This window comes from Artemia franciscana, chromosome 3 (genome assembly GCF_032884065.1).
Source record: "Artemia franciscana chromosome 3, ASM3288406v1, whole genome shotgun sequence".
Classification (NCBI taxonomy): Eukaryota; Metazoa; Arthropoda; class Branchiopoda; order Anostraca; family Artemiidae; genus Artemia; species Artemia franciscana.
Window position 1 is genome coordinate 42,349,262 of NC_088865.1, and position 20,455 is coordinate 42,369,716.

Here is a 20,455-nt window from a genome sequence, read left to right on the forward strand (position 1 = left end):
TTCCTCAGCACCCCGCACTTTACGCTAAAGTTTTGTATTGTTTAAAAAGTAGAACTGTGACAAAAAGTCAAACTTTAGCGTAAAGAGAGGTGCGTTGAGAAGGGAACAGTCCCTTTCATATATGGCATAATTTTTGTTTATTTTAAGTTTTAAGTCGCTCCTTACTTTCAATTAGAAATACTTCTTTTTTTTTAATTTCTGAACGTTTTTGAATTGATGCAGGTTTTGAATTTGGCTCATCGTACATGAATAATTAAAATGAAATTTGCATATTAACTTTTTGGCCAAAAGGCTTTCTCAAAGTTTTGATCGGACGATCTGGAGAAAGTTCTGGTTGTTTTTATTTGTAATGAATACACATAACCTACGAATTAACTTATATAACGAACTTCTATATTCGCTTGTTTTTATCGCGTAAATGAGGGGATTTTGCCCCCTCGTCAATACTTCGCTCTTTACACTAAAGTTCGTATTTTGTTCCAGTTCTTTAAGAATAACCCATGAATCACAAGGGCCGTTTAGTTAGAATAAATTGCTCTTTTGTTATTACTAAAAATACTTTGGAGCAAAGAGCAAGGTATCGAGGAGGGAATGAACACCCTCATATACGTAATAATTTCTATTCGTTTTAAGTTTTAATGTTGAACCTTACTTTCAGTTGAAACAACTTGTTTTTTTTATTGAATTTCTCATTGTTTTTTTAAACAATGTTGGAAAATTTAGCGTTCCCTTCATGGAAATTCTCTTCCCTCATGATATATTCCTCTAAGGAAAGATCTTGCCACGTAGCCCACGACCCCGACTCCCCAAAACCGACAAAATTCTCCCTAAGACGTCTCTATACTTCCCAATAGCCAATGCTATACATAAACAATTGGCAAAGCTCGTAACTTGCAGTCCTTCCCCTGGGGAGTGTGGGGGATTAAGTCGTCCTCCAAGACATATGTTTAGATTTTCTATTGTGCTGAACAAATTGGCTGTCTCAAAATTTTTATCCGGTGACTTTGAGAAAAAATTAGCATGGGAAGGGGCATAGTTGCCCTCCAATTTTTTAGATCCAACAGTTCGTGGTAACGAGCTGTAGTAAGGAGCGACCCGGCTCAATAGTAAACGAAACTCTAAAAAACGGAATTTTGATACAAATAGATATATCAAAAGAATTGGATTTTTATGCTGATTTTAAATATATAAAATATATTTAATCAAATTTAGTCTTACTCATCAAATATTACGAGCCTGAGAAAATTTGCCTTGTTTTGCAAAATAGGGGGAAACACCCCTTAAAAGTCATATAATCTTAACGAAAATCACACCATTGCATTCAATGTATCAGAGAACACTACTGTAGAGGTTTCAAGCTCTTATCTACAAAAATGTGGAATTTCATATTTTTTGCCAGAAAACCGATCACAGGTGCGTGTTTGCTTGTTTGTTTTTTTTTCCATGGGGGATCGTATCCACCAAATAGTCCTAGAATGTTGCGAGAGGGCTCATTCTAATGGAAATTAAATCTCTAGCGCTCTTTTTAAGTGACCAAAAAATTATAGGGCAACAAGACCCCCTCCCATGCTCATTTTTTCCCAAAGTCAACGGATCAAAATTTTGAGATAGCATTTTTTCCAGCATAGTCGAAAAACATAATAGCTATGTCTTTCGGGCTCACTTACTCCCTCACAGTCCCCAGAGGAGGGGCTGCAAGTTACAAACTTTGACCAGCGTTTGCATACAATAATGATTATTTGGAAGTGTACAGACCTTTTCAGGATGAATTTTTGGTTGGGGCGGGGTTGAAGGGAAGGGGCTACGTGGGAGGATCTTCCCTTGGAGGAATTTTTCATTGGAGAAGAAAATTCAATTAAGGGGGGGCAGGATTTTCTACCATTATTTTAAAAAATATAATGAAAAAATAAATATGAAAAAGTTTCTTCAACTGAAAGTAAGGACCAGCATTAAAACTTAAAACGAACAGAGATTATTACACATATGGGGGGTTCATCTCTTCCCAAATAGCTCGCTCTTTACGCTAAAGTATTTTTAGATAATTTCAACTATTTATTCTACAGCCTTTGTGATTCAGGGGTCAATATTAAAGAATTGGGACAAAACTAAGTTTTAGTGTAAAGAGTGAGGTATTAACGAGGGGGCAAACCCCCTTATATACATAATAAAAATATACGACTATAGACGTTCGTTACGTAAGTTAATTTGTAAGTTATGTATATTTTTTACTAATGAAAACGTTCGTTAAAAATTAAAAACTTTAAAATTAAAAGTAACCAAAAATTGGAGGCCAACTGATCAAAATAACTAATCAAACTAATAAAATCTGATCAAAGCTAAGAGAAAGCCATTTAGAAAAAAAAATTAATACACAAATTTCGTTTTAATCATTCATTTGAGGAAAGCCAAAATAAAAACATGCATTAATTCAAAAACGTACAGAAATTTAAAAAAAATAAAAAGTTTTTTAACTGAAAGTAAGGAGCGACATTAAAACTTAAAACAAACAGAAGTTACTCCGTGTATGAAAGGGGCTGTTCCTTGCTCAACGTCCCGCTCTTTACGCTAAAGTTATTTACTGTTTAATAAAGTAGAATTGGAGAAAGAGTAAAACTTTAGCGTAAAGAGCGGGACGTTGAGGGAGGAACAGTCCCTTTCATGCATGGTGTAATTTCTGTTCGTTTTAAGTTTTAATGTTGCTCCTTACTTTCAGTTAAAAAAAACTAGTTTTTTTTATTTAATCACTCAAAAAGGACACTAGAGCTTTTTATAGCAGTTAGAGTAAGCCCTCTCGCGACTTTCCATAACTACCAGGTTGATACAATCACCCCCGAGGAAAAAAAAATAACAAATAAACACGCATCCCTGATCTTTCTTCTGGTGAAAATTTACGAAATTCAACATTTTTGCAGATCGCAGCTTGAAACCTCTACACTGTGGTTCTCTGATACGCTGATTTGATGGTGGGATTTTCATTAAGATTCTATGACTTTCCGGGGTGTTTCCCCCTTTTCAAAATAAGGCAAATTTTCTCAGGCTCTTAACTTTTGATGGGTAAGACTAAACTTGATGAGACTATTGGTATCAATATTGCTTCTTTTTTTTAGAGTTTCAGTTATCATTGAGCTGGGTCGCTTCTTACTAAGAGCGAATCAGTATTGATTTGGAGTTCAAGGTGAAAACATCTGTCTAGAATTGGATATCATTAATTATCAAACCAGTAAGCTTTTTTAGTGAATTTTAATCCCTGCGAAGATAGTTAGATTTCACAATACCTCGCAAAGGATTAAAGTTCATAACCTGAGTAGAATTATTACCCAGCATTTCAATAAGTGAGGTATAATCCTATGGTAATAATTATCAAATCAATTAGACTCATTAATAATTTTTGCAAATTTTTACTAAAAACCGAGCAGAAGAGGAAAGGCTTTCTTTAGCAAGCGTTGTCATACCTGCCGGGAATGGTGTCTCCCTTAAATTGCGATGAATAGATAGCAGGAGCCTACGCTTCCCTCGCTTATTAGCATTTAGAGCTTCTGAAATTTAGCCAACTACCACTTAGTTCTTGTGCGGTTAAGACATATTTTGCCCTAGTTTGTGTTTTTGACTCAAAATTGGATTAACGGACTTTTTGCATGAAAATAGAATTGGATTCGGATACGGACTGCTTTTGTTTATTCCATGGTTCTAAAGTCTCTGCAGTAAAATAATGAAAAAAGCGTCGAAGCTGCAGTGACCTTAAGAAATGCTGTCGAATTTTTCGAGTCAAGTGATGTTGCCAAATCGAAGGAAATCCTGTGGTATTTTTGCTGCTGAAATTGATCGAGCCCTATCCATGGCTCATGGGTTCAAACGCAGCTCTGTCTTTGTTATCCGTTCCCCAACCGAGGTTCCCTGTATTCCAGCACTTGCTTACTCCAGGATAGCTTCTAAGCTTAACAGAATTCAACAGACTCTTTCGCAAGTTAATGAGTTAATATCAACTTACGATCTGAATTTCCCCAGCCTCACGAGCAGTGCCACTTGCAGTGATATATGCAAAGCCACTGCTATTATCACGAATGTAACGAGTGATCTTGATAATGCATCCAAGCGGAAGGAAAGAATTGCCTGTATTTCTGGTCACAAGTGCATTGAAACTCTACACGCTTCTGGCGATAAATTGACTGTGAAGATAGATAGCGGTGCCACTGCTGACTTTTACAAATCTACACGCTCGGTTTTTCCTGATTGTGAAGCAAAAATGGCGGAGAAAAAGTTTTTTTTGTATAATGAAAGGGGTTTCACAAGATCTTGATTTTGCACCTTTCAAAGCTTGCTCGGGTGTTCGAGACGCTACGAAAATCTGGAGCTCAAATTTTGTGAAAATTACGTTCGAAGACGAAATTTCTCTTTCCTTGGCCCTTAAATCTGGACTGAAGATAGACTATGAACTTTTGTGAGTGTATGAATATGGACGATTTCCTAGGTGCTGCAGGAAATATCCATCTCAAAGCAAGATGGAAATGCCACCTTGTTGCTACCTGTATCGATCAAAACAACAAATGCTCATGGTGCTCCGGCTGTGATTCACCTTGCAGTAACACCCCAAGTGTGCAAAATGTAGTGGAGATCATGTTGCTTACAGTTTTCATTGCTCCAGTCTAAAGGCTCTTGCTAATTCCGAAGCTCCGCAACCTTCTTGCTCGCAATCATGAATAGGTATGAAGTCTCAGTGTGCTCTTTCAACATCAATGGGACAAAGAGTAAAGTGTTAAGCCTTGATGAGAAACTAGCTAATCATGATGTTGTTCTCTTACTAGAACACCTGCTCCCAAGCTGCAGTGTAAACATTCTAAGCAGAAGTTCTCAATATGCTGTTTTCAGCACGAACGCCCGTCGTACCAGAGGCAGGGCTTCTGGCGGTCTTGTCTGTGTAATTAAGCCATCTCTGTCTTGCTATTTGTCCCACAGCTGCTATCAATCCTCTAAACACTGTCTTGCAATCTGGCTTGCAGACGTGATCCTAATTAACGCCTATTTGCCCCATGATGAAAGATCTGTTTCTTCCTTCTCCAGTTATGCGAATGCCTGCAACAAATTTAAGACTCTCACATCTGGTATTGAGCGTCTGGGATACAAGTGGGTGCTAAAAGGCGACCTAAACTGTGACATTACCGTTTCCTCGACACGTAAGGAAGCGCTTTTTCAGTGTCTACCTTCAGAATTTTAAGTCCCAATGAAAGACCTCAGTTTTACAAATATCCACTGTAATGGTTCTGTCTCAAATTTGGACCTGTGTATCTGCTACCTTCATTACAAACTTCAGCAGTACATGTCGATGAAGATAAGAGAGATTATGATCATTACATCTGTATTTCGATATTATGGTTACTTTTGACGGACATTCAGGCCAGCCATCACTGTGGCATAAGTGGTTTGAAAAACGTGATTGTTCTAATGCGAGCATGCCTCTTTACCTTGCTGCACTTGGTAGTGTCCTCCTGTTACACCGCACGTGTCCTTTTCCATCTTCTTTGCATAAGCGCGTACCCCACTAATGACAATGCTTATGCTGATTTGAATCGCTATTATCGTGAAATTATATTATGTATAAAGCAAGCTGAAGATGTTGCCGTCCCGCTGATCCGTGTCAGTCGGCATACCCAAAACCAATCTGGAAGTGTGATCCTATGTTGAGAAAAGTCAAAATAAGGCCAAATTTTGGGTAAGAATCCCGTCTGCCTGTGGTCGATGTGTTCGGGGTACTTTGTTCGATCTAAAACGAAAGACGAAACTCAAATACATGTGCCATCTTCAAGCCGCTCTTTACTCCGGTGAAACTTTTCCGAAAAGTAATAGCGAGTGGCGAAAAGTGGTAAATTCTGCTAAGTTTCCGAATACAAGTTCTAGCGATATTATACCTCGTCCATTTTGGATAAGACATTATTCAAAAATATTTTTTTCACTCAAGCATGGACAGCGTTATGCCAGAGAGGAGTAAATTCGTCGGTAATTCACGTGCTTCGTTTTCGGTACTCCCATTCTTACCTTCTCTTTAATTCATTGGATAATTCTTATTTTGGTCATATCTCTGTCCTTTGCTGAGTTAGACAAGGGGAGGAGTTCTTTCTCCGTATAATTTATATGCTTCAATTGAAGTATTGCTTTAAAAAATATCAACTATTCACCTACAAGGACCTTCTGATATCTCATATCTGGCTTATGCCGTCGGCCTTCTTCTGATTAGTCAAACTGTGTCTGGTCTTGCCCATTAAGTGAAGTCAGTTACTTCTGTTTTCCGCAATATTGGCCTGTACCTAAATATTGATAAGTGCGAGTTTCTTGCTTTCAACTATAATAATTGTTCAGAATTACTATACTGCAGTAATTTTAATATTCCCCGTGTTAAATCATTTCGTTGGCTTTGCATAACAGTTTGCAATTCTATGAATACTCTCCAGTCTCGTGCTGTCAAAGATATTAGTGATTAGCTGAGACTTAGTTACTGTATGATTGTAGCAAATTGTGGACATTATAAGAGAAGAGCACTAACTCGGCTTTACCGAAATTTTTGTGATCACTCTGTACTCTTCTGTATTGGTATTCGACCACTTCTGTTGACCAGTGATCTAAAACGTATTCGTTAATAATTCGTTATCTATCGTTAATAAACTATGCAGACGATGTACTTAATCTGAGCTGCCTCCTTTGCAGCTTAGAGGATAATTTTGTCCAGTTTCAATTAGAATATGGAAATAGGCCTTCAGTTTAATGAAAAGAAATCAGATATGATGTTATTTAATGCTAAGCAAGGGTTTGGTGTTGATGTTAGGTTGGGTGGTGCTACTGTTCGGCTTGCCAAACACATAGTTTATTTGGGGATCCCTTTTGGTCGGTCTATGCTTGAAACACGTCATCTTTTGCAGAGTCATATGCAGAAACGGACCTTTTTAGCGTATAGCCGTGTTGTAGTTTATAAGCGTCAGTTTGATCGGCGGATTTTGGCCTATCTGTATAATGCAATGACACTACCCCATTATTTGTATTTAAGTCCCTTTTGGAGGATATTTCAAAAGGAAGATAAGAAAGAATTGCGGCCTACATATTATAAATATGCGAAGTACCTCTTACGGCTTCCACCATTGACAAGTAATCGTATTGTGACAAGTCGGTATGGGATTATCGACCCTAATGAAGCAATTATAGCCCAGATCGCCCGATATAAATCTAATATTGTTACTCATCCCTGGGCAATTATTTTGAGGCAATAGGTTTTGTTTTTTGTAGTAAGATATTCATTTGTTCTTTATTTTTCTTGTAGTTGTGTATTCTTTTGTAGTGTGTTTTTTGCTTTTTTCTCTTTTGATGTGAAATAAATATACACATACATACTTCAAATTTCTTTCATATCTGCCTGGTTCTAACTGAAATATAAAACTGATTTAAAAGTAAAAAGATTCAAAACTGATTAAATTGTGCAACCGGTATTACTGATGTTTTGGAAAAATTATGTGCCAAGCTAGCTATTGAAGCGCTATATAGGCTAAAGCGTTTTTAATGCCTTATCTGTCTTTTTTCTTTATGTGATTAGTTTTGTTTCTTGTTTTTCTTTTGTATTTACTCTACTTGACCTTTGTTTTGTTTAGTGGGTGATAAATAAATTATTAATATTATTACTACAGTTAAATTCCTGGAACTGTTTGATATTGAGAAGGTCGTTAGAAAGGTTTTCGGGAAATCGAGCCTTCCTTGGAAGGTGGAAATAAAAAGGACTTTGCAGACATTGAAAGTGAGGGGAATCGCCTGTAGCTCTGTTTGTCTTAATCTGATTAGTGCTATAGTTAAATCTGAGTAGTGTAGTAGTAGGTCCTCAAAATTCCCGATTTGGCTGATTTAATGTATCAATTTTGGGCGTCTATAGCCTGGCGAAAATCGGCAATATGGCATATATTGAAATTTCCAGCCAAACTTTAAATTATTTCTCACATGTAAAGTCTGAATCTGTGACCTGATAATGAGCGGTAAGACCTTTCAGAAGTATAATAAAGTGCTCCAGATTTCAAGTTCTATCTTAAAATAAATTCCTTGATTTATCTTTGGTAAAATTCTAGGTTAGGAAAACGAAACTTTCAGGGATGATTCTACAGACTAAAGTATGTCCCGGGAAGGTATTTTAAAGTATCTACCTCCACTCCTTCTCCCTCTAGAGGGTCTTGACCTTTGATGACCTTTAAAAATATGTGTTTTATAAAAGTGAAACCTTGCAAAATTGATCTTCTGCATAATTGAAGTACAATAAAATTGTTTTCAGCTTCATAACTATGCTCAATTCTATTTTATAAGGTTTTGAAGATATACAAATACATTTCCTAAATTTTGAAAAAAAACATTGATATGGCTCAAAATTCTACTCAAATAACAGGAATTGTATTTTCAGAACTAAAGGCAGAGAAAAAGCAACTAGTAAAAGAAAATTAAGGTAAAATGTTGTTTTGTCAAAATTTCAATAGGTATAGACCTGTCATGTAGGCTAAATTTCATGGCCCTCAAGAGGGAGAAGGAGTGGAGGTGGCTACTTTAAAATACCTTCCCAGGACATAGGCTACTTTAGCCTGTAGACCCATTCGTGAAAGTTTCATTTTCCAAACCTTAACCCTTTCCAAGATAGCAAGAAGTCAATTAAATAGAATTTTACCGTATCTTCTTTTACTTTTTTTCCATATGATGCTAGTAGGCTGTATCAATCTTCTGTTGATGGCAAATAGGCTAGCTACCAAAATAATTTTTAAAAAACTTTTGGGTACTTGTCTAGAGAACTAAATGAGAGAAGGAAACATGTTAATGAAACAGTTCTTACTTCATAATATACAGAATAATCATAATTGACACATCTTTCTTGAAGCCTCACTATACTTTACTGGATAACCCTCCCCCTTAATGTACAGCAAAATTATAGCAGTTCCTATTAATGACTTACCAATAAAATGAATACACTGCTTGATGCCTTTTTTCATGTTCTTTATATATATAATAATTGCTTGTACTTTAAATGCACATTTAAGCTCATTTTAACTTAACCTAAACTATCCTTATTATAAATAATTTTAGGACTGAGAAAATGTAGTATTATTTCAGGAAAAATGAGCAATAACTCATAGCTTTAATTGAAAATTTGTCATTTTTAATAGCTCAAAAAATGCTTAAATTTGAATTCATGATAGAAGTGATTATTATGTTTGTAAAGAATGTAAAAAAATATCAAGTGGTATATTCACTTTATTGGTAAGTGGTATAGCCTATTCAGTTTACTGGTAAGTCAATATTGGTAATTATGACAGTTCATAGTTATATGAACTGTCATAATTTTTTGAAAATTTATTATTTTTAAGAGCTCCAAAAGTGTTTAAATTTGAATTTACAATAGAAGCAATTATTATATACATAAGGAACATAAAAAGGGTATCAAGTGGTAGGCTATATTCACTTTATTGGTAAGTGAGTTATATGAACTGCTATAATTTTACCTAATGTGCAAATATATTACCTTAAATTGCAACTTGGAGCAATTGAAGGATTTTCCATCCTGTAGCATTGCTCAGCATTTCTTCAAAAATTACCATGTGGATTGATTTGGAATTATTTTGAATATTGAGTTGGTTTTATTGACTAGGGCTTATGATCTTGTCAGGGACTCCAAGGTGTCCCATTCCAGCCTCTATTCCTTATTGCTCCACCCCTTGTCAAGTGAAAAATTGAATTCTTTGACAGTCTTACTGGATACAGTATGATTGCTCAGGGAGTTCCACTGGTCTACTACCCAGTTGGTTAGGAAGTGATAGCATTCCCTCCTCCAAGCATTGACCTTTATGAGCTTCTTAGAATGACCCCTTGTCTGCTGTGATGAATTGATGAAGAAGAGACCATGAATTAGATTGTTGTGAATCAATTTGTGAGTGTTAATCATGTCACCCCTTTTTCTTTGGTAAGTCGTACTGCATAAGTTCAGAGTTTGCAGTCTCATTGGGTAAGGAAGATGTTGGCACCTGTCTACTATCTTTGTTTCTCTCCTCTGTACTTTCTCTATCATGTCCTTGTCCACTTTGTAGAAGGGAGATCCAATTGACATGCCAATTTCTAGGCTTGGTCTTTCAGTATGACAATCTTTTCAGTATGACTTTGAAACTTTAACTGGTAGTCAACTATGACACCCTAGTCTCTTTCCTCTTTGACCAGTTATTTGGTTTTGCATGGTGTAAATATGCTTTTGATTTTTATTGCCAAAATGTTAAACTTTACATTTACTTGAATTGAATTCAAGTAGCCATTGTCTAGCCCAGTCATCCAGCTTGTCAAGATTGGATTGGATTGAGGCAGCCTCTGCCCAAGATGATGCTGCCCCAATGAGCTTAGAATCATATGCATAGAGTGTGAGAAGGTTTTGGAGTATTTCAGGAGCATCATTGATATATATGTTGAAAAGTGATGGCCCAAGCACAGTTCCTTGGGGAACTCTGCTAAGAACAGGTATAGGTGATGATAGTACACATACTCTTTTACCATTAATAACAGCAACTCTTTGGGTTTGCTCTCCCAGGAAGTCTACAAATCCATTCAATGATGTCCAAGTGGATATGACAAGCTTGAAGCTTTCTTTTCAGCCTTAGGTTGTGATTTTGTCAAATGCTTTTGCTTGATCCAACAAAATCATGTCCATGGGTGTCCCTTTTCCCAGTAGTTTGGTGACTTCATTGTATGATTGTATTAGGTTTGTGTCTGTGGAATGGCCATTTCAGAAACCATGCTGATTTGGAGACATGGTGGTGTTGTATGTCAAGTGCTTAGTGACAGCATCATTTATGATTCCCTCAAGAACCTTTGAAGTTACTGATGTTAGACTTGTTGGCCTATAATTTTCAGCTTTGTCTTTGGAGCCTTTCTTGTGTAATGGTATAACAGTAGCTTTTTTCCAGTCAGAGGGTACAGCTTTTTCCTTTAGTGATTTCTTGAAGATTTTTGCTAAAGGTGAGGAAATTAGTTCAGCAGCCTCTTTGAGCAGTCTTGGGTGTATACCATCTGGTCCTTTCGACTTTGTCGTTTTTGGACATCTGACTCAAAAATGACAACCATTAGAATTGTTACATTGGCAGGATATTTCTGGGTATCTGGGATGTTTCTAGAGTTTTTCACTGTGTAGACTGAGGAATATTGTTTGTTTAAGGTTTTTGCTATCTCTGCATGATCAGTGATTTTGCCAGATGGCATGGTTAGGTAGGGAATGGAATGTTGTCTTGGCTTTGTTGATGATACATAGTTCCAGAACTTCTTTGGATTAGTTTTAGTTTCTGTAGCAATGATATCTTCATGTTTTTATAGAGTATTGTGTAATCTTTCTCAGTCTATTCCTTGCTTTTTTGAATTTATCATATTGTTCTCAAGAATTGGTTTGCCTGTATTTTGCCCAGTATCTGTTCTTTCAATTCATTTCCCATTTTATGGACCTTGTCAAGTAAGGTAGGGTGCATGGCCTCTTGATATATGAGACAGTGGTACATGTCTCCTCATGCCTTAGCATTATTTCTTTGAAGAGACTCCAGCTGTCATTGCTTGACTTGTGCTCAAACAGTGCTTCCCAGTCACCATTTTGCATTCTCCTTAGTTCCTTGCAGATTTTCTTGTAATCAATATATCTTCTGCAAATATGGTCGGAGGAGGGTGGTGACAGTTGGGGAGTTGTTAAGAGACATACATGATCACTTGCACCAATCAGTGGTAAATGATCAATACTTAGAATTTGATCTGGGTCATCTGTGATTACTAGGTCAAGTAGCGAGGGTATTTGTCCATCTCTGAACCTTGTTGGTGATTCAATGGATTGATATAGCATATTTTCTGCTAGGTAAGTAAGGAAAGCAGAATTCATAGCATGACCCTTGTGATACTGGGGGGAATACCCTAAGCCATCAACCCAGCTGACTTGAGGAAGGTTAAAATCTTCGATTATTAAAAGGTTCTTTGGCTTCTTATCTTGTAACAACTGCAGGGCCTTACAAAGTGCCAGTTCAGACTCTATTAGGTTTGGGCAACTTAGGCTCTGGTAAAAAGTGGCTAAAACTAGACTTTCTTGGGGTAGCACAATCTCTATAGCTAAATGTTCAACCCAATCCAAAACTTTATTAACAGAGATTATGCTTACCGATAAGGTTGCCTTCACGTAGACTGCGATTCCTGTTCTCGGGTCATCTTATAAGTTTGTAAATAGAAAATAATCGGCAATTCCAATGTGGACATTGTCCAAGGGGTTATTTGTATTCTTTGGCTTAATTTCAGCTACACAAATCACATCATAATCATTTTTTGCTGCTAAGATCCGTAACTCTGTTAGTTTATTTGGCAAGGAGTCTACTTTTGTGCTCAGCACTTGAAGAAACTTAGAGCAATGACTTTTAATGTTTTGTACTAGATCACTTGGGCTACTATCACTAGCTGTTTGGGCATCTTCATAACTCGTGGACACCGAATCCCTTTCCGAATCTGTACAGCTATTGTCACTACAGCCTAAATATTTTGAAGCCTAAATATTTTGAACTATCGGATCTATTTACACTAGTGGGGAAGGGAAAGTTCCCAACCCCACTCACTGCTGGTTTTTTGGGACAATGCAACTCTTACAGATAACAAGGTCTTTTTCACCATTTTGCAGCCAGTCCTTTAATTCTTTCACAAGCTTCGCTTGCTTCTCTCTGTCCTCCCTGCCTATATCCCTTCAGTACTGAATCGTCTCCTTTTTCAAATTAAATTAAAAAAAAACTAGTTTTTTTAACTGTAAGTAAGGAGCGACATTTAGCCAAAAAAGGAATTAATATACAAATTTCATTTTAATAATTTATGTGCGGAGAGCCAAAATCAAACATGCATTAATTCAAAAATGTTCAGAAATTAAATAAAAAAAAAACTAGTTTTTTTAACTGAAAGTAAGGAGCAACATTAAAACTTAAAACGAACAGAAATTACTCCGTAAATGAAATGGGTTGTCCCCTCTGCAATCCCTCGCTCTTTATGCTAAAGTTTGACTCTTTGCCACAATTCTACTTTTTAAAACAATTAAAAGCTTTAGCGTAAAGAGCGACAAGTTTTAGCGTAAGAAAGCTTTATCGTTGGGCGACAAGCTTGCTACTTGTTCCTGTAAAAACACCCAGCAACTGAAACGTCGATTCGACGCCCTATGCGCCAGCAATGGCTCTGGTGGATCTTTATCCTTTTTTTTTGCGTAAAGAGCGAGGCGTTGAGGAGGGGACAACCCATTTCGTATACAGAGTAATTTCTGTTCGTTTTAAGATTTAATATCGCTCCTTACTTACAGTTAAAAAAAACTTTTTTTTTTTAGTTTAATTTCTGAACGTTTTTGAATTAATGCATGTTTAATTTTGGCTCTCCACACATAAATTATTAAAATGAAATTTGCATATTAATTCCTTTTTTGGCTAAATGGCTTTCTCTTAGTTTTGATCAGACGATTTTGAGAAATAAGGGGTGGGGAAGGAGGCCTAGTTGCCCTGCAATTTTTCGGTTACATAAAAAGGCAACTATAACTTTTAATTTTTAATGAACGTTTCTATTAGTAAAAAATATACGTAACTTAAGAATTAATTTACATAACAAACTTTTATATTCTTATATTTTTATTATTTATATAAGGGGGTTTGTACCCTCGTTAATGCCTTGCTCTTTATATTAAATCGTAAGTTTTGTCTCAATTCTTTAAGAATGACCCCTGAATTAGAAAGGCCGTAGAGTAAATAGTTGAAATTACTATAAAAAACGAGGTATCTATCTCCTCCTAAATACCTCGCTCTTTATGTTAAAGTATTTTTAGAACCCCTCATATGCGTAATAATCTCTGTTCGTTTTAAGTTTCAATGCTACTCCTTACTTTCAATTGAAAAATTTTTTTCATGTTTATTTTTTCATTGTTTTTTTTTATAGTAGTTTTAGAAAAACCTGCGCCCTTTTCATTGAATTTCCCTTCCCCCATGACATATTTCTCCAAGGAAAGATCCTCCCACATAGCCCGCTTCCCTCAGCCCCACCCCCAAAACCAAAAAATTCCCTCTGAAAACGTCTGTACACTTCCCAATAACCATTATTATATGTATACACTGGTCAAAGTTGTAACTCGCAGCCCCTCCCCCAGGGACTGCAGGGGAATAAGTCATTCCCAAAGACATAGTTATTATGGTTTTTGACTATGCGGAACAAAATGGCTATCTAAACATTTTGATCCGTTGACTTTGGAGAAAAAATGAGCGTGGGAGGGGGCCTAGGTGCCCTCCAATTTTTTTGGTCACTTGCACTAGAACTTTTCATTTCCGTTAGAATGAGCCCTCTTGCGACATTCTAGGACCACTTGGTCAATACGATGACCCCTGGGAAAAACAAACAAACAAATAAACATGCACCCATGATTTGTCTTCTGGGAAAAAATACGAAATTCCACATTTTTGTAGATAGGAGCTTGAAATTTTTGCTATATGGTTCTCTGATACGCCGAATGCGATGGTGTGATTTTCATTAAGATTGTATGACTTTTACGGGGTGTTTCCCCCTATTTTCCAAAATAAGGCAAATTCCCTCAGGCTCGTAACTTTTGATGACAAAGACTAAAGTTGATGAAACTTATATATTTAAAATCAGCATAAAAATCAGATTCTTTTGATGTATTTTTTAAGATCAAAATTCCGTTTTTTAGAGTTTTGTTTACTATTGAGCCGGGTCGCTCCCTACCATGGTAAGGACATGGTAACGAACGGGTCGTTCGTTCCCATGAACTGTTTGAAAGGAGATTCTAGTGATTTTCTTTTTTATCATCATGTCAGGGACGGTAAATATCACTGGCGCTATTCTTTGTGTCTTAGGTATCAAGCGCTTTACATTTGTGAGATGAAATTCTGTAAGTTTAAAGCAGGTTTTTAGGTGCTCGCTGATGAACATTATATCAGCCTGTTCCTTCTCCTGGCTTATACTCCGCTCTAGCTCGGGAATTCCGTGAGCTATGATATTTAGCCTTCGGTGCTGCCTATCTTGGTCTCTTCTTATTTTGTCTCTCACTTCTTTGCGGGCTTCCGATTTGTGAGCCTTAATAATGGCTGCGAGCTCGGCATGGAATTCGTTTGTTAGGGTCTCCTTCAACACTTTTAGTTCTTCTCCGACGAGGTATTTGACTTGTGTTTCCATGTCAGCTTTGTTGCACTTTTTTAACAGTTCCATTTCAGTTTCTGAAACTCTTTCAGCGACTGAATCAACCATTATAGTCATTTCTGCGAGCAGTTCAGTTTTTAGGCAATGAATTTGTTCTTTCCCAATTGTGTTTACATCCTCAGCGGTAGTAATTTTTCTCGCGGGGTCGGCTAAACAAAGGGGGCAATACCAGGAGAATGATGATCCAGCACTTAATTAGTTTATAAGGTTGTACCTGGATTCTGTCATTTCAATACATGAAATACATAGCCACTTTTCACATCCGTCACACAACATTGCCTTAGTATCAGATTTTAATTTCATGTCACAGCCCGCACAGGGGTTCTCTCCATTTTTTTTGCCCAAATTACATATTTTCCTTCATATTAGGCACATAATTATATATGTCTTTTGCCTTTTCTAGATTGTCTTTCCAGTTTTTGTATCATCATAATTGATTTGATTTACAGGTACACAGGTTGAGACACAACTGAGATGCATTGTGAGAATAGATTAGAAATTAATGATTTTGGCTATATGTTTGGCCATCAGGGGCATTGGAGATAAAGTTAGGAATGCAAAGGTGTACATCCAGGGGGGCAGAACCCCCTAAGATTTTTCTGGCACCTTCACTCTTTCTTTTTTTTTTACTGTGGAAATAAAACTTGTCAATTATTTTTATTGTATTTTCACACCAAGGGCATAGCTACAGTAAATTGCTACAATAGGTACAATAGCTAGAGTAGTACGTTAGGGGGGCAAGAGGGAGTGCTATTAAAGTATGTGCTGTTCTAGTGGTAGTGAAGAAAAGTAACTATTCAACAAATATACTACTTGGTGATTTAAAAATATTTTTGTTTAAAAAAAAATTTGATTTAAAAATTTAATTAGTTATACTAAAACTTTTTATATATGTGATTTGTTAATATATTATGTATGATTCTTATTAAATTGATTGGTTTGTGGGTTTGCCAATTTAGATTAGTAAATATTATTGACATCAGCAGGTCACATGAAGCCAAAACAGAAAACATAGGCAGTGTAATAGTGCTGTCTAAGTAAATATACAGGATAAGTCAAAGTATTACCATAGATTATGTAACATTATATTTTGGTTTATTCTGCACATTTAAATAAAAGCTGTATTTCAAATTTGAAAATACTTGAAAAATAAAGTTATTCATTGGGCATTGTTTCACAAAGAATATCCAGAAAATTTGAATAATTCTTGGCATTATTGCTACAGACACCTTAAATTAATTAAAAATTGCCATGCAAGCCAATTAGAAGGGAAAATTGAGTCCTGGAGTTTGAAAATTACCTTCCCCTTTGTTAAAAAAACAAAAACAAAAATAAATTTTATAATAATTTTGCAAAAGGTTTTCTTGTATAAGTCATGGTAGGGGGGGGGGTATACATTTTCAAAGGGGGATCACAGTGAATATTGTTTTATATCTATAACTCCCTTCACAAGCAAAGCTTGGTCTGTTAGTGCAGCATGATAAAATCAATAACAATAGAAAAACAGAATGGGTTATTTTCTGTCTAGGAAAAGAAAACAATAGGGAAAGAGAATAGGTTTTTCTTGTATGCACACTTATACAAGCAAAGATAATTTCTAAATTATGAGACAAAAATACATATTTTGTTTAAATTCACTTTATTCTCAGCTGACATGTTCTTCAGCATGCTGATGCAGAGGTAAAGGTCCCACAATAGCACATTTTATGTTAATTCCTTGCTTGAAGCTGGTTGAAAGAAATATTTAGAAATGTAAAAATAGCAAAAAGTCAGCATAGTATTATATATAAAGGCAGTTCTACATATATGAATTTGAAGCGTAAGGATTAGGATGTTTTTGTTGCTTGTTAGGTATTTGAATTTAAGTAACAGAATTTGGAGCTTACCAAAATAAAAATGTGGAGCTCATATTAACTAATATGATCAGTGCTTATTAGGCAGTTCTATGACAAATATGATAATCAGAGTTTCAATTCAATACTGAAATAAAAATTAAAAACAATCAAATGATTCCTGGAGCAGATCCGCCTTGACCAAATTCCATGATCAAACTACAACTGATTTGACCTATCTAGTTATAGTAATAATACTATTATAAAAAACACTAAGTTTTATTTTCTTTTCCAATGATTTCTTTTTCATTCAGGAAATTATGTTTGTTGTATATCTACCTTCTTATACTTCAATGATCATATTTCTGTCCTATCTGCGGATTTGGAAGGTGTATTCATTCCTGCTTTTGAAAGTTTTAAACCAAAAGAATCTAATCTTGAACTGGTAGATTTCAGGAAGTAAAAGCACCTTAAATATCAGGAAAAAAAATTGACCTGAGCAGATGTGGCAAAACAGAAAGTATAGAATATTTATCAATTTTGCCATTATTATTACTAGGTTCACATTTTTACTTCACAATAAGGCGTCAAAGGCAGTATATTTGGAAAAATATTAATGCAGAATGGATTATGAAGTGTAACAGACCCCTATTTTTCTCATTTTCCTTATGTTAAAAACAAGTATAGATTAATTAAAAAAAATTACCAACTCAAAGTAAAGAGCAAATTTGACTCTTAAAACAAGCAACAGTTTTAAGCTGCTCATTAGACTATAATTTTTTTTAATTTTTGGGGATCAACTGCCCCCCCCCTTGCCTCACTCAGCAGCACCACTGGTTAACAGCAAAAAAAAAGTTTCCAACAATCACAAAGAAGGAAGTTAACTTGAAGGAAAGGAAATTTTGAAGGAAAATTAACTTGGCTAGATCCCTAATTGACCTTCTTGCTAAAATTTGACGTGAATATGAATGTCATTAGACTACAAATCTCTGATTGCTCCTAGCTTCTTTCTTGACCTCATTTGGGAAACGGCCAAAATTGATGAAATTATCAACAGCCAAGTTTGGCGCAATTGTCAGATATAGTTTTGTTATACACATTATTAAATTGTTACAAGTCTAAAATGTATCATAATAATAATAATAAAAATCTGAACACAATTAATCAAACAGTTTGTGGTAACAAACTGTAGTAAGGAGCAACCCGGTTCAATAGTGACCAAAACTCTAAAAAACGGAATTTTGTTAGCAATAGCTACATCAAAAGAATCGCATTTCAGTGCTGATTTTAAATCTATTACTTTCATCAAGTTTAGTCTTACCCATCAAAAGTAACGAGCCTGAGAACATTTGCCTTATTTTAGAAAATAGGGGGAAACACCCCATAAAAGTCATAGAATCTTAACGAAAATCACACCATCAGATTCAGTGTATCAGAGAACCATATTGTAGAAGTTTCAAGCTCCTATCTACAAAAATGTGGAATTTGTATTTTTTGCCAGAAGGCAGATCACAGATGCATGTTTATTTGTTTTTTTTTCCCAGGGGTGATCGTATCGAACCAGTGGTCCTAGAATGTTTCAAGAGGGCTCATTCTAACGGAAATAAAAATTTCTAGAGCCTTTTTTAAGTGACCAAAAAAATTGGAGGGTACTTAGGCCCCCTCCCACGCTAATCATTTTCCCAAAGTCATTGGATCAAAATTCTGAGATAGCCATTTTATTCAGCATAGTCGAAAAACCTTATAACTATGTCTTTGAGGACGACTTACTCCCCCACAGTCCCCGTGGGAGGGGCTACAAGTTACAAACTTTGACCTGTGCTTACATATAGTAATGATTTTTGTGAAGTGTACAGACGTTTTCAGAGGGATTTTCTTAGTTGGGGGGGGTGGGTTGTTGAGAAGAGGGGGATATGTTGGGGGAAATTAAGTCTCAGAAATCCAATGACAGGGATTTTAACCTGCACCAAAGAGGTCACCTCTATACCCTCTAGATATGCCCTTGTTGTAATTTTTGTAGTCATATTTGGGGTTATCCACTCTCTCCCCTCTCTAATTGTCCAAGAAATAATCCTGCACTATATGCGAAACAATAGAAAACACTACTGAAAAAACTCTTACTTTGTATACATATATGTGCACTATGTATCCTGAAGGGCCAAAAGCTCCCACTGTATCGTGGCTATAACAGATTATTTTGGATAATTATACTTTACTCCAAATACAATAACTGAGCTGTTTTCCTTGAAGGAAGGAAATTTCATTCTTGAAGGAAGGAAATTTCATTCTTGAAGGAATGAAATGCTTCATTGATGTGCCAAAGTCAAATTTTGATTTAAAGCGTCTGGTTTGGTGAAAGGGAAGTCTTCCTTGCAACCCTGTGTAACCCTGGCTATGTTTTCTGTTTTAAAGTAAAAACGAACAGAAATCAAATAAAAGACCATTTATTTTTATGTCAAAGTAAAAGTGACATTGAAACTTAAAGAACATAAATATTTCCTACATGGGGGAATCCCCTCCTCTAAAACTCTCTACACTATAATGTTCTGTGCACTAAAATTTCACTTTTTATCCTAATTCTTCAAGAACAACTCAGACACAAGGCTATTGAACTGGAATTACTTTTTAAAGTCCTATAATGCCCTGTAAAATACCCCCAAAAGCGAAGAGACAGTCTTACCCATGGTAAAATTAGACAATAACATTGACGATACGTAGATTCCCAAAAACAGCTACACTTCAAGAGAAAGCTGCACCTTCTTAAGATGTTTTGTGTCATTCAGCTTATTTTTTTCATTCATTTTTATTATTATTTTTTCTTATTTATTGACCTAAGTCAATAACGGAATGAGACAAATAGACTCGCAAAGCAACAAAAATCTAATAAAAAAGTAATTTGTTTTTTGGCTTACATTTTCCTTTTGTATTTTTATATAACTTATGGATTGGTACAATTCAAAGGGATAATTTTAGGCTTTCTTTTGAGTCAAACATAGTGTACATACGGAGGAGATGTATTTCACTGAATACTTGAGGAACAACTTCTTTAAGACACTACACCTCTATATGGAATTATATCCTGATCAATGTTATCCCTGAAGATCCATCTATTGATTCCTTTAAAACCAAGTTTAGTGGATTGAGCTTTGGGGAGTAAACCTAAGTAAGTTGTTGACTAGTGGTATTTCAGGCTAGAAGTATTAAGCTGCCTGATTCCGTGAATTTTCTTAAAAAGAAGATACAAATTCAGTTTTGTGGTTTTCTGTTGTTGTTCTTTTTTCTAGAAGTTTTGCTTTTTTTTTTCAAAATTGGATATGGTAACCCTAATATACACCCTTTTTGCTTTGGTCAAGATCACATGCAAATGATTGAAGAAGTTTACTCCC

At 35.7% G+C, this 20,455-nt stretch overlaps 1 protein-coding gene across 1 annotated transcript in view; it reads left to right on the top strand.

Annotated features, from left to right (window-relative positions):
- Positions 1-7,927: 7,927 nt before the first annotated feature.
- The window catches only part of LOC136025280 (uncharacterized), a gene marked incomplete in the record, with an annotated part of 60,602 nt that continues 48,074 nt past the window's right edge, over positions 7,928-20,455 (top strand). Inside the window, 1 exon segment of the mRNA XM_065701164.1 lies at positions 7,928-8,003. Coding sequence (XP_065557236.1) covers positions 7,997-8,003 — 7 coding nt within the window.